Source organism: Fistularia commersonii, chromosome 3 (genome assembly GCF_037954325.1).
Source record: "Fistularia commersonii isolate RoL2024-O1a breed Wild chromosome 3, RoL_Fcom_v1.0, whole genome shotgun sequence".
Classification (NCBI taxonomy): Eukaryota; Metazoa; Chordata; class Actinopteri; order Syngnathiformes; family Fistulariidae; genus Fistularia; species Fistularia commersonii.
The window spans coordinates 25,985,513-25,999,708 of record NC_141286.1 but is presented as its reverse complement, the minus strand read 5'-3'; the positions used below and the strand labels follow the sequence as shown (position 1 = coordinate 25,999,708).

Genomic DNA, 14,196 nt, shown 5'->3' with positions numbered 1-14,196 from the left:
TGGCAAGATAGAGCAATTATTGCAAGACAACACACTGCGGTAAACTAAACTGCTGAGGCGCTGAGTAAAATCGGAGTTGAGCCGGTGCCAGAACGACTTAGCGTCGGAGGCAGTAATTGCCGGCGTGTAAAGAGAGAGCGCGGTGAAGAAAGAGCCGGGGAAATGCCCCCGAGCCGGGCGCCGAGACCTCGCGGGCGTCCCGGCCTCGGCGCCGTCCTCCGCCGCACGCCATGATTGGCGCGGACGATAACTCGAAGCGGCCCCCGGCGAAGCCGAGCAGACGAACCGGGGACCGCGTCTACTTTCTAGGTGTGCCGGCAATTATTTGCGAGCCGAGGTTTTTTTTTTTTTTGTCTGAGACGAGGCGTTCCTGTTTGGACTCCGTCTCCGGGGTGTCTGAGCCCGGTTCCATTAAAGACCCTTTTAGGGCCGGTTCTTCGGGGGCCGGCTCGTATTTCCCGACGGGGGCGGCGCCGCCCCGAAACACGGGGAAAAACACACGCGGCTGCAAAAAAAAAAGGCTAAAAGCTGCAAAACCGGAGGAAAAAAAACAAAACAAAACACAGATCAAGCTTTTTTTTGAAAACACCTCGGATCTGGATTCATGCCGAGGAAAGAACGCGGAGGTCGGCGTGGAGACAAACCGCGGTCACCGCGCCGCCGTGCTTCGCATTCAAAAAGACGCCACATACATAAAATGATCCCAGTAAACTGGCTCAAACCCCACCCACCTACCCTGGACCAGCGGCGTCAGAGGCTTAAGGATGGAAACTGCATGGAACGCATAACAGCAAACTTACGACTTCAGACAGACCCATATCTTGACAAATGGGCACCCGTTAAAAAATATTTGGAGAGTTGAAGATATTATCACTTTTTCAATGAGTTAGATGGTTTTCTTTGTGTTTGTGTTTTTTTTTTTTTTGGTTTTATTTTATTTTTCACATGCTATTGAGGAAATAAGTGACCTATAAAGATTATTGTATAATGTCTATCTTGTTATGAGGTTTTGTAAGAATGTGTAAAACTCTGTTAAGGAACTAAACGTTCAAAAAAAAACCAAAAAGACGCCACATCTCGGAATCGACGGCGCCCACGTTCTTTGAGTTTCGGTTCCTCACAGATTCATGTCTCAGGTGAAGGGGTTCTTCAGAGATGCAGGTTCAGGGCGGCCGTCCGAAGACGAGTTCGGAGCAGCTTCTCCAGATACGGATCTGTCGACCTCATGACGTAACCCAATACAACTCACTAATCAGCTACTGCTACCCCACGTTGACATTTAGCTCATTATTAATCCCTGTATATCGGTAAATATGGAGATGCATTTTTTTTTTTATTATACTTTATACTTTTACACTTCAGAGTTCATTTTTTTCGGATTTTCTTTACTTGGAGTTTTAAGCTAGCTTGTCGCTGTCTTATGCTAAACGATTTCCCGAGCGCGGGATCGTTACATCTCATTGTCCACCAATTTATTCACATGTCTGGACGCTGGGAGGAACCCTGAGGAACCCTGAGGAACCCCACGCAGACACAGGGAGAACACGGAGACGCCACGCGGTAAGGCTTCCCGCAGGGGAACGCATATAAACCAAAAGATAGCACATATTACCATGTCCGCTGCGGAAACGCATCCTCCTCTTCTCCTCCGACTTCATCCTGGCCTTGATGTAGCCCTGACACCTGCAGCGCCGAGGAGACACCGTTTCACCCACATCGTCGACTTCTTCTGAAAAGCTAGCGCAGAAATGAGCTAGAATTCCACAGGCAAACTTAGCTAACGGCGTTAGCCAACTAGCGATTCCCGTGATACGTTTAAATCGGCATTTGGTATAAAAGCTGAGATGTGGTGGAGGTCGGGTTTATATGTTTTAGGTTTAGATGATCCGGTGATTCGGGGGGACGGAGGCGCAGCTTCGAACTCGAATGGCGAGGATCTTTCGGTTTGACGCTCAAAGTTGTAGCCGGGTCCCAAAACACACGCCGCTCGGCGATACTTTCATTGTTTACCATTAAGCGGCGCCAATTAGGGCGGGGCGGGGGGGTAAACCTGTTGAAGTTAATGGAACGGATTAAACCGCCGTGCGTTACGCGCCGCGTAATTAGGCGATAAATCGGCCCGTTCGGTCGGAAAATAGGCGTATCTGTTTGGCGGGAAACAACAGAGGTTCCATTAATAGACGTCCGGTTCCCCGGCGTGGCGCCGCGGGGACGGAAGGGGGGGGGCTGGGCTCAGGCGGCGCCTCACCGGCCGGTGATGAGCAGGAAGAGGGTGAGTATGACCAGCAGGGCGAAGCCTCCCACGGACGCGGTGACGACCACCAGAACCTGGCCCTGGTCGGCAACGTCGGGGTCTGAGGAGAAGCAGGAGAAGCGGGAGACCAGGACGTTGGACTGCGAGCCGCGATTGGACCACAGACGGAGACGTCAAACGATTCACCCTCTCGGAGGAACCTGGAGAACCCTGAGGAACCCGACGCGGACGCCGCTGGGATGCAGACGCGCTAACTGTTGCGCCGCGCAACGCGGGCGCACCTTCGTGTTCGTGTTTGGAAACTCTGCGTGAAAAACTTCTAATGAGTGCACGCCGAAACCTGGGGCGCACATTCGAGCTTATAATCGCTCAAATTAGCGACTCACGCCCGACGAAGCACGAATGAGATTCGCTGATCCGCAAAAGGGAAGGACCGTGAAGCGTCTGGGGGGGCAGGCGGGGGCGCCCATCAACAGGCGTCCGGCGGGTAAATCTTCCTCGTACCCTCGGCGGCGGTGGCGAACTCGAAGCTGGGCGTGTAGGCGGTGTAGCCGGTGGCGGTGTGAGCGCGCACGTGAAAGACGTAGACGGTGGAGGGTCTCAGGCCGGCGACGACCACGCTGGGGGTCTTGGTCCGCGTGGACGAGTACCTCAGCTGCTCCTGCTCCTGGGAAGAGGACGGGACGGGAAATGGTCAACAACATAACAAACAAAAAACGGATATCTCCTCCGACGTGTTAGCATATTAGCTTAGCCGTCTTGGCTCTATCACGGCCAATGTGGACGCTAATCCAGGAAGCGCTTCAAGGCCACCATGAGGGCGCGGAAACCCAAACGGAGGCTTTGGATTTATGACTTTTAGGGCTCGTCGTCGGTCGCGGGAGGCTCCGGGACGCCGAGCGACGGCGCGAGGGAATGACCACACCACCTTCTCAAAGTACTTGACCTCGTAGTCCACGAGGTCGGACGGCGGGCGCTCCTCCTCCGCCCAGGAGAGGGCGATGCTGCTCTGAGACGCCCAGTCCTTCCTGATGACGCCCACCAGGGCCGGACCTGAGGGGAACAAGGGCACGTTAGACGAACGGGGCACCCGGAGGGGCGGCGGCGATACAGCGGCGTCGACGTGGCCTGGAAGAGAAAGTTCGACGTTATTCGACGTCTGCGGAGAACCTCCTCCTCGGAGCTGCCGCAGCATTCGATGCCGAGGAGATCCGAACTCAAGAGCAATAAATATCGGAGATCTGTTGAGAGATGGAAAGCGCGTGGAAGCGAAGGGGCCGCCTGAGTTAAACGTCGGCTTTCTTTCCCGCCGAAAAGTCAATATTGACGGCGGGAGGATGAGGAGGAGGAGGACCGAGGGTGGACACGTCGACCCCGGAGAAGCCGGAGGTGACGAGCGACGGTTTTTTATCGATCGGGGAACCCGGGGAGCGAAGCCAGCCGCGGCCCCGGAGCCACAAAGGAAAGCGTCCGGGGGAAAGAAACTAAGAAATGAGAAAACAGCGGCGACAGATCGGAAGATAAGCTGTTCGGGGGGGGAAACTTCAGACGAACGGCCACCTTCGGGATGATGGATCATTCTGGTTAAGCGGAAATCCGAACCGCTGATCACCGCTGATCCCGGAGAGCGTCTCCAACGGGCGGAAACGCCGCGCGGAGATTTTTTGCGATTAATTATTCACAACGCCTTGACTTGAACAGAAGCTGATTTGGCAAGATGATTTAGATCCACTCCCTCTGTTGTCGGACGAGCTGTTCGGGAAGCGGCCGCAGGAATACTAAGTCGGCTTCGCTCTGGCGGATTCCGCAGAGGGGCTGGGGGGGGGGGGGTTTGCGTACGGCGGATCTGGATCGAGATGCGAAGGTCACGCGAGTTCGAGTCCGGAACGTCCCGAAGAACCACCGGATTTGCGCATTTGTGGCGAAGTTGGCGGTTGGATTCCTGGTTCCTCCGTGCCGGTGTTTCCTGTTACCTCGAGGTAACAGATGCGCAATGTGTGTGTCCCGTCGGAGAGACGACGTCGGGTGGAAACGGCGGCGAAATAATCAATAAATTGTAATTATAATCCAGCCAATCACAGAGGAAATGGAGGGGAGGGGGCGGGGCTTAACCGGTAGAGGTCGGCGGTCAATCAAAGGGCCACAACATCTTCAATCTTGGTTTTTCATGACGCATCTACACTCTTTACTGTACGTTTATATGTGTGCATATATAATTTGATATATTTATACATGCAGTGGTCCCTTGAGATAAGAATTTTTTCAGATATGAAGTGCGATTCGAGCAAATTTTATCCCTAAAATAAGAAAACATTGTCATTGTCAAAATCTAAATTTGCGCGGTGCAACTCCAATACGCTTCACGACGACGCCGCGTCTTCTGAATCGGCGCCGCTCTCGCCTTGAAAAAGGCCTCGCAGCTTCCGGCGTCCCCCGGACACTTGATCCGGGACGTTGGTCCAGAACCCTGATCTCTCTTGCGTGACATCATTTTATGTCTTTCTGTTTATTTTGTGTATTTTTTTTTTTAATAATCCTCACGGGCCCGAAGAGAGCAAGTGCTGAACCAAGAAAGACGATGCTTCCTATGGAAATGAAGCACGAAATAATAGCGAAGCGCGAACGTGTGACCCAAAACGCACGTGAATATCATCGCAATGCATCCACGATATGTAAAGTCATGAAGCAAAAACACTACAAGTTTATAATAACCGGGATTTTTCTTTTTAATGCTCCTTACATTATTAATATTATTCTCTTTCAGGGTTTTTCTATATTAATATCCTTATTTTGTGAGTTTTGGGGCAGGGGATGGGGGGGGGGGGGCGTGGGGTAGGGGGTTGGAACAAAATCATTTGTTTTCTGTTATTTTAAAACAGGGAAAATTAATTTAAGATACCAAAAAAATCAACATTGGAACCCACTTCCGGAATTAATTAGATTCCTATCTTAAGGGGCCGCTGTATATATATACATATATATATATGAATGCATACCATTTTCATCATTTATATAAATAGATAGCTAGATAGATAGACATAGAAAAAGATATATATATAGACATATATATATATAGATATATATGCAGGGTATGGGAAGCGGCCCACTTGGGATTTGCATGTTTCTATGACTAGAATAAAACTTGCACTTATCAAAGTGGTTGATGTTTTCCTGTGGGACCAAGCAGATACATAGGCATACCCCCCCCCACACACACTCACACACACACACACACACACACACACACACACAAAGCCGCCACCATTCAGCGGGTGTTTGTCAGAATCACATCACCAGAGGCCGGTTTCTGTTTCCAGCATGAAACGTGATCTCTGCCGGGCCTCCGGAGAAGCCGCCTCCTCCGAGGCGGACCGGGTTTCGGTCCCGGTCAAAGACGTGGACAAAAATTGGGTTAACCGGCGACTACAGGAGTTGGTGCTGTTAAAGGAAGGACGGCGGGTGGTGTTGGGCGGAGGAGGGTCCCGTGGGGATGCATCTCCCCAGCAGCTGACCATATAAATAGAACTCAGCCTTATTCTCCGAGGAGAGTATCTGGAGACGGCAGAGAATCCATCGGAGGAAAGCGGGCTACCAGCAAAATAACTCCGGAATAAGGACAGTGCAAAGCGCCCCGAGGAACCGCGGCTTAGAACCCAGTCAAGGTTCCACCGTTTGCGTTTCAGAACCCCATCGCAGTTCCCGTGTTTGCATTTTAGATCCCGCTCAAACTTGCATGGCTCCGTCATTTGCATATTAGAACCCAATCGAGGTTCCACCGTTTGCATCTTAAAACCCGCTCAAGGTTCCTGCATTTGCATTTTAGAACCCCGTCAAGGTTCCTCTCTATTTTAGAACCCAATCAAGGTTCCACCGTTTGCATCTTAAAACCCGCTCAAGGTTCCTGCATTTGCATTTTAGAACCCCGTCAAGGTTCCTCTCTATTTTAGAACCCAATCAAGGTTCCACCGTTTGCATCTTAAAACCCGCTCAAGGTTCCTGCATTTGCATTTTAGAACCCCGTCAAGGTTCCTCTCTATTTTAGAACCCAATCAAGGTTCCACCGTTTGCATCTTAAAACCCACTCAAGGTTCCTGCATTTGCATTTTAGAACCCCGTCAAGGTTCCTCTCTATTTTAGAACCCAATCAAGGTTCCTCTCTATTTTAGAACCCAATCAAGGTTCCACCGTTTGCATCTTAAAACCCGCTCAAGGTTCCTGCATTTGCATTTTAGAACCCCGTCAAGGTTCCTCTCTATTTTAGAACCCAATCAAGGTTCCTCTCTATTTTAGAACCCAATCAAGGTTCCACCCTTTGCATCTTAAACCCAGTCAAGGTTCCTGCATTTGCATTTTAGAACCCCGTCAAGGTTCCTCTCTATTTTAGAACCCAATCAAGGTTCCACCGTTTGCATCTTAAAACCCGCTCAAGGTTCCTGCATTTGCATTTTAGAACCCCGTCAAGGTTCCTCTCTATTTTAGAACCCAATCAAGGTTCCACCGTTTGCATCTTAAAACCCACTCAAGGTTCCTGCATTTGCATTTTAGAACCCCGTCAAGGTTCCTCTCTATTTTAGAACCCAATCAAGGTTCCTCTCTATTTTAGAACCCAATCAAGGTTCCACCGTTTGCATCTTAAAACCCGCTCAAGGTTCCTGCATTTGCATTTTAGAACCCTGTCAAGGTTCCTCTCTATTTTAGAACCCAATCAAGGTTCCTCTCTATTTTAGAACCCAATCAAGGTTCCACCCTTTGCATCTTAAACCCAGTCAAGGTTCCTGCATTTGCATTTTAGAACCCCGTCAAGGTTCCTCTCTATTTTAGAACCCAATCAAGGTTCCTCTCTATTTTAGAACCCAATCAAGGTTCCACCGTTTGCATCTTAAAACCCGCTCAAGGTTCCTGCATTTGCATTTTAGAACCCCGTCAAGGTTCCTCTCTATTTTAGAACCCAATCAAGGTTCCACCCTTTGCATCTTAAACCCAGTCAAGGTTCCTGCATTTGCATTTTAGAACCCCGTCAAGGTTCCTCTCTATTTTAGAACCCAGTCAAGGTTCCGCCGTTTGCATCTTAAAACCCACTCAAGGTTCTTGCATTTGCATTTTAGAACTCAGTCAAGGTTCCTCTCTATTTTAGAACCCAGTCAAGGTTCCTGCATTTGCATTTTAGAACCCTGTCAAGGTTCCTCTCTATTTTAGAAGATAAGATAAGATAAGATAAGAACAACTTTATTAATCCCGAAGGAAATTGTTGTGCCAGAGTTACAGAAAATATAACAGTAATAAATAATAAAAAGAAAAAGGCAGAATTAGAAATAAAAATAAACTATAAACTATGAAGTGTCTCAGTGAAACTATAAAGTGTCTTAGTAAACAAGTGGTAAAACTATAAGTGTCTTAGTAACAAGTGAGGTAAGGAGTGCACAATAGTATGATAAAAGGAAAAATTGTAGTGTAGCTGTTCTGAAATGAAATAATGCACAGTTCTGAATATTGCACAGTGAAATGAAATATTGCATTTTTTTTTTTTTTTTTTTTTTTAGAACCCAGTCAAGGTTCCGCCGTTTGCATTTTAGAACCCCATCGCAGTTCCCGTGTTTGCATTTTAGAACCCGCTCAAACTTTCTGCTCTTGCATATTTGCGCGGCTCCGTCATTTGCATATTGGAACCCAATCAAGGTTCCACCGTTTGCATTTTTAGAACCGAATCGAGGTGCTACCATTTGCATCTTAAAACCCGCTCAAGGTTCCTGCATTTGCATTCTAGAACCCCGTCAAGGTTCCTCTCTATTTTAGAACCCAGCTAAGGTTCTGCTGTTTGCAAATTAAAACCGAGTCAAGGTTCCTTCATTTGCATTTCAGAAAGCAGTCGTGGATCCACCGATTGTGTCCCGGAACCCAAAAAAGGTTCGTCCGTTTGCATTTTGGATCTCCGTCAAGGATTCTTTGTTTGTCTTAGAACCCGGCCGAGGCCGAAGATCCCGGACCCTGGACCGGCTCGGCGTCGTGAGCGTCAGCGGCCCCCGGGGGTCCGGCACGATTCGCTGTTTTCAAAACAAGGCGAGCCTCTCCTCGCTTTCCCCTCTGCGCCCGTCGTGGGCGGCTGTTTTTTGTTTTTGTTTTTCCTCCGCGCCTCTTCAAAGAACGCGGCGCCGAGGTCTTGTGGGCGTATTATTTTCGTCGGGTGACGCGCGCAGCCGAGCGCGGGTCAGCGTTCAGAAACACCGGAGATCCCTCGGCTCGCCGACGCTGCCCGGCGGAGGAGGACGGGGTTTCAACGTGCGCCAAACCGCTGCGAAACCACAGCGACCGACGGAAACCGTCGCGATTCGGCAGATCTCGGGATTATGAAAAGATGGAGGCCTCCTCGGCTCACGAACCCTCCTTCCTGTTTCCTCCTCCTGCAGGTGTTCTGCGTTTGTCAATCAGATCAGCTGAAGCCGGTCACCCGTTGCTTCTGCTGAGGTTTTAAAGACGGATGCGGACGTTCAACATGGCGGCTGACGCTCGGCGTGCCGCGCCGCCTCCTCGCTTGATTGTGACGCTGCTTGGTTTGTTGATGTTTCAGGTTCTGTGAGTCTAAATGCTATGTTGGTCTGGAGGCTAAAACCTGCTTTGCTGCCTCCGAGGTGTTTGTTTCTGGTAACTCAGTTTGTTTCCCTTCTTTCTGCCTGCAGACACCTTTGGTCGTGGACGGACGTCTTTGCTGTTATTTATTCCCCCGCTTGCTTTGCCAACCTGTTGGTTTTTTTTTTCCCCTTTTCTTTAGAATTCTAACTCTGCACCTTTGCCAGACTTAAATTAAACAGATTTATTAAAGTCCAATTAATCTGGTTTTGTCGCGGGGGGGGGGGGGTTGAGCAGGCTAACGAGGCTCTTTAACTTTTCAATGCTAAACTCAGGGATGTGCTTCAGCCTTCAGATCCTCCCTGTGGAGCATGTTTGCAGCTCCACCTCTGCTGCCCCGGGGGTTCGGGGTCCCAACTCCCCCCCCCGAGTCGGTAATAACACCATTTTGGGCACCAAAGATGAAATATTCTGGTAGGAAATTAGCCTGAAATAATCCTTCCCACCCCCTTGCATGATGAGCTGAGGCTGACTTTTCGTCCCGGTGCAGAACTCGATGCTTTAGACGCTCATTTGGACGGCACAACTCTGACCGGCCGGCGGTGCATCTGCGCCGCCACGAATTCACGTGTCGCGCTGGGTTATCCTTTTTGGTCTCGCATCACTATTCTTGTTGTTCCCTCTCTTGCTATTTTTTAACTGTCAATTTGTATTCATTGATACTGTTACGCTGCTGTGACAAGAATTTCCCCTCTGGGATCAATAAAGTATCGATCTTAAAAATCGCTGACGTTTATAAGAAACGCGCAGCGCTAAGTCCGGTCTTTTTACGAACGTCTTTCCTTCTCGAGTCGGTCTTAGGTGACGTTGGACGCCAGGGAGGGGATTCTCCTGGACGAGTCACCCGTCAATCACGGTGCCGCAAACGTTCACGCGTCCTGTAGGTGTAAAACGTGCCGTCTATGAATCCACTCCGTATTCCCGCTAATCACGCGCATTGCTTTGCGGCATCTGTGTCGCGGGCACGGCGGGGCGGTGGGAGAAATAAGCTAAATTGATTTTAAACGGCACTTACGCCCAAACGTTATCGCGCTCAAACTCTGTTTTACTCCGAGCCCGAGGGTTTATGGATTCAAAGAGCGAATCTGTGCTAAACCTCAAAAATGAATGCGTCGACACTCGCTAATGGAAGAAAAAAAAAAAAAAAACACGACGTCCATGATTCAGAGCGGTAATGGCACACTTAATGCAGAGGAGAAACTCTCTGTGTGTGTGTGTGTGTGTGTGTGTGTGTGTGTGTGTGTGTGTGTGTGTGTGTGTGTGTGTGTGTGTGTGTGTGTGTGTGTGTGTGTGTGTGTGTGTGTGTGTGTGTGTGTGGCAGCTAACAAGCTATGCACTGCCGTAGGTGGTATACAGTTGAAACAGAGGTCTCTGCAAATATCGCACAGATTTGTTTGCTGGCGTTTTACTTCTACCTGGTGTGTGTGTGTGTGTGTGTGTGTGTGTGTGTGTGTGTGTGTGTGTGTGTGTGTGTGTGTGTGTGTGTGTGTCAGGTTGACAAGTTAATCATCTCTAAGCATCCTAATGGGAATGTCCCCTGAGGCTGTTTTGACTCCTCCATACCGATTATTTAGCATTCCAGCATCCTTCCGTCACTCCAGCTGCCTCCGCATGGATGTGATGAGGCACACACACACACACACACACACACACACACACACACTCGTATGCTCCCGACATCTGCTTTCCATACGATGTCTAAAGCGTGAGTGTAACGTTTCACTTCCATAACACTTTTATACAGAACATGTTTTTAACATCGCACCCTGCAGGTGGCACGTCGGTGCGGTGGTGAGCATCTCCACCTCGTATCTTTGGAGGTCCAGCTCGTGGTGACTTCTTGTCAATCTTCTCGTCGTGGCGACTTGAATTTCTTCACCTCCCACACGAGAGGTGAAGAAATTCAAGTCCAAAACGAGAGGATTTCAACAAGAATCTCCACCTCCAGGTTCTTTCCGAAGCCCAAAAACATGCTGGAGGTTCATCGGAGACCCTGAATCGTCCAGACGCGCGAATGACAAGGAGAACGTTGGTTGTTTCTACAAGAGAGGGTGAATGGTACCTCCAGCTAGCCTTACGTTCTCAATGGAAGTAAGTAAACTCGTCTTGTTCGCGCCCGTGGAAGCCTTGAGTGACGTGACCTCGAGGTCGTCTGAGCTCCGGGGTCGAGACGATGCTCTTCACCTGCTGACGTGTCGAGCTAAACGGGGCGAGGGTGCAAGAGTGCAGCTCTTGCTGAGGGGGGAAAAAAAATAAAAAATCAGACCCGTAATTAATGTTCATTCATGCTGGCGCGAGAAGACGGCGCGTGAGCTCGCTCATTAAAACGCACGGTGTCGGTCGTGATCTGCGCGGCGGATCCCGTGCACGGGGGAAGCGAGAGGCGGGTGCTAACCTGGGTTAGCGGTCAATCACAGGTTAGCCTGCTGCGCACAGGGGCGTCCGACCGCTCATTCACACGGCATGTAGATGCGTTACCGTAATATCCGCTGCCTTATGTATGAATTCTTGTCCTTACTGACCTCTGATTTAATTTTATGTGGCGCACTGCGCTCAAAAATCTGTCAAGTCGATCGTTGGTCAAATATGTGTTGCGACGTTAGCTAACTAATGATGTAGTGCCGGAATACTAGAGCCGGTGTTTGCTATCGCTTGCAAACATGAACCAATCAGTTCAGGAGCAGCTACTTTGGAATAGGAGCTAAAATGGTGAATCACGAATGAATCGATGGGACGGAAGTGTAGGAAGCGACTGCGCCGAGGAAAGAAAACCAGATAGTTTCCAAAGCGAGATGAATAAAGTTTGACTGAACTGACTTGTTTCGTTTTATGTTCTGTGTGTTTAATTATGCGCCTTATAATGTGATGCGCCTTGTGCTCCGTGAAATATGGTACCCATTGACTCATTCATTCAGTCATCAAATAGAAGCAGCAGACCAGGACTCGGCAGCTTTTACCACTCAGAGCACTTTGGAGCCGTTTCTGCGCAGTAAAGAAAACAGACCCTTTTGAATTTTAAGATAAAACGATGTTTAACGTTTAGTTTTATTTTGCCTTTCTTCTTCTCTCAGCTTTTCCCTTCAGGGTTCGACACAGCGAATCCACCTTCTCCATCTATCCCTTTTCTCTGGATCCTCCTCTCTTACACCAACTACCTTCATATCTTCTCTCACTACGTCCATAAATCTTCTCTTTGGTCTTCCTCTAGACTTCTTGCCTGGCAGCTTCACCTTCAGCAACCTTCTACCCAGATCTTCACCATGGTTTGGACATGAACACTCCTTTGTTCATGTCCAGAACATCTCAGTCATCACTTTGCTCGGTCATACATGTCCTGCACCCCTATGACAGATTCTTCTTTCGGCTTTTCCCATCAGGTGTCGCCACAGCGAGTCAACTTTCTCCATCTAACCCTATTCTCTGGATCCTCCTCTCTCACACCAACTACCTTCATATCTTCTCTCACTACGTCCATAAATCTTCTCTTTGGTCTTCCTCGAGACCTCTTGCCTGGCAGCTCCAATTCCAGCATCCGTCTACCAATATATTCTCTATCCCTCCTCTGTCCATGACCCAACCATCTCCGTCTGGCTTCTCTGACCTTCTCTCCAAAACATCTAACATGTGCTGTTCCTCTGACTCATTCCTGATCCTCTCCATCCTGGTCACTCCCAAAGAGAACCTCAACATCTTCATCTCTGAAACCTCTAGTTCTGCCTGCTGTCCTTTGGTCATTGTAACAGTTTCTAGTCCAAACATCATCGCTGGTCTCACCACTGTCTTGTACACCTTTCCTTTTATTCTGGCTGAAAGTCTTCTATCACATAGTACCCCTGACACTTTTCTCCACCCATTCCCACCTGCTTGGACCGTCTCTTCACCTCTTTTCCGCACTCTCCGTTGCTCTGGACTGTTGACCCCAAGTACCTGAAATCCCCCAGCTTCTTGATCTCCACTCCCTGTAGCCTCACCGCTCCACCCGAGTTCCTCTCATTCACACACATATATTCTGTCTTGCTGCGACTAACTTTTATTCCTCTCCTTTCCAGAGCATACTTCCGCCTCTCTAGATTTTGGTCTACCTGTTTTCTGCTCTCACTACAGATCATAATGTCATCCGCAAACATCATTGGCCATGGAGAATCCTGTCCAACCTCATCTGTCAGCCTGTCCATCATCACTGCGAACAAGAAGGGGCTCAGAGCTGATCCCTGATGGAGTCACACCTCCACCTTGAACTTCTCTGTGACCTCCACAGCACACCTCATCACTGTCTCACAGTGAGCATACATGTCCTGCACCAGTCTAACATACTTCTCTGCCACTCCAGACTTCCTCAAACAATACCAGAGGTCCTCTCTTGGCACCCTGTCATATGCTTTTTCTAGGTCTACGAAAACACAATGCAGCTCCCTCTGACCTTCTCAATACTTTTCTATAGTATTCTCAACGCAAATACTGCATCTGTAGTACTCTTCCTAGGCATGAAGCCATACTGCAGTTCACAAATGCTGTCTTCTGCTCTCAGTCTAGTTTCCACTACTCTTTCCCATAACTTCATTGTATGGCTCATCAACTTTATCCCTCTATAGTTGCCACAATTCTGCACATCCGCTTTATTCTTAAAAATAGGTACCATCACACTTTGTCTCCATTCTTCAGGCATCCTCTAACTCTAAGATCCTGTTGAATAATCTAGTCAGAAACTCTACCGCTGCCTCTCCTAGACACTTCCACACCTCCACAGGTATATCATCAGGACCAACTGCTTTTCCACTCTTCATCCTCTTCAATGCCTTCCTCACTTCACTTTTAAGAACCTCGGCTACTTTGGTCTACAATAGTCACCTCTTCTACGCTGGTCTCACCTTCATTTTCCACATTCATCAGCTCTTGAAAGTACTCTTTCCATCTGCCCATCACTCTTCTAGCATCTGTCAATACATTTCCTTCTCTAGCCTTAATCACCCGGACCTTTTGTACATCCTTTCCATCATTATTTCTCTGTTTCGCCAACCTGTATAGATCATTCTCACCCTCCTCACTATCCAACCGAGCATACAAGTCATCGTATGCCCTTTGTTTTGCCTTTGCTACCTCTAGCTTTACCTTACGTTGTATCTCCCTGTACTCCTGTCTGTTCTCTTCAGTCCTCTCAGTATTCCACTTCTTTCTCTGGAAATACTCCTGCACTTCCTCATTCCGCCACCAATTCTCCTTATCTACTTTCCTTCACTGAAATATTGCAGATCATTTTTTTGCCTTGCAAAACAATTTGCGGGCCGGGTTGTGATGAATGGTCTGATGCAGGGGTGTCC

The 14,196-nt window shown here is 48.9% G+C and overlaps 1 protein-coding gene across 1 annotated transcript in view; it reads right to left on the bottom strand.

Moving 5' to 3' along the window:
• The window catches only part of LOC147235978 (ephrin type-A receptor 6-like), a 54,109-nt gene that overhangs the window by 6,753 nt on the left and 33,160 nt on the right, over positions 1 to 14,196 (bottom strand). The window contains exons 9-12 of the mRNA XM_086144373.1: positions 3,183 to 3,307; positions 2,759 to 2,921; positions 2,249 to 2,354; positions 1,613 to 1,683 (exon numbers count right to left, since the gene is read on the bottom strand). Coding sequence (XP_086000499.1) covers positions 1,613 to 1,683; positions 2,249 to 2,354; positions 2,759 to 2,921; positions 3,183 to 3,307 — 465 coding nt within the window. The remainder of the gene's footprint in view (positions 1 to 1,612; positions 1,684 to 2,248; positions 2,355 to 2,758; positions 2,922 to 3,182; positions 3,308 to 14,196) is intronic.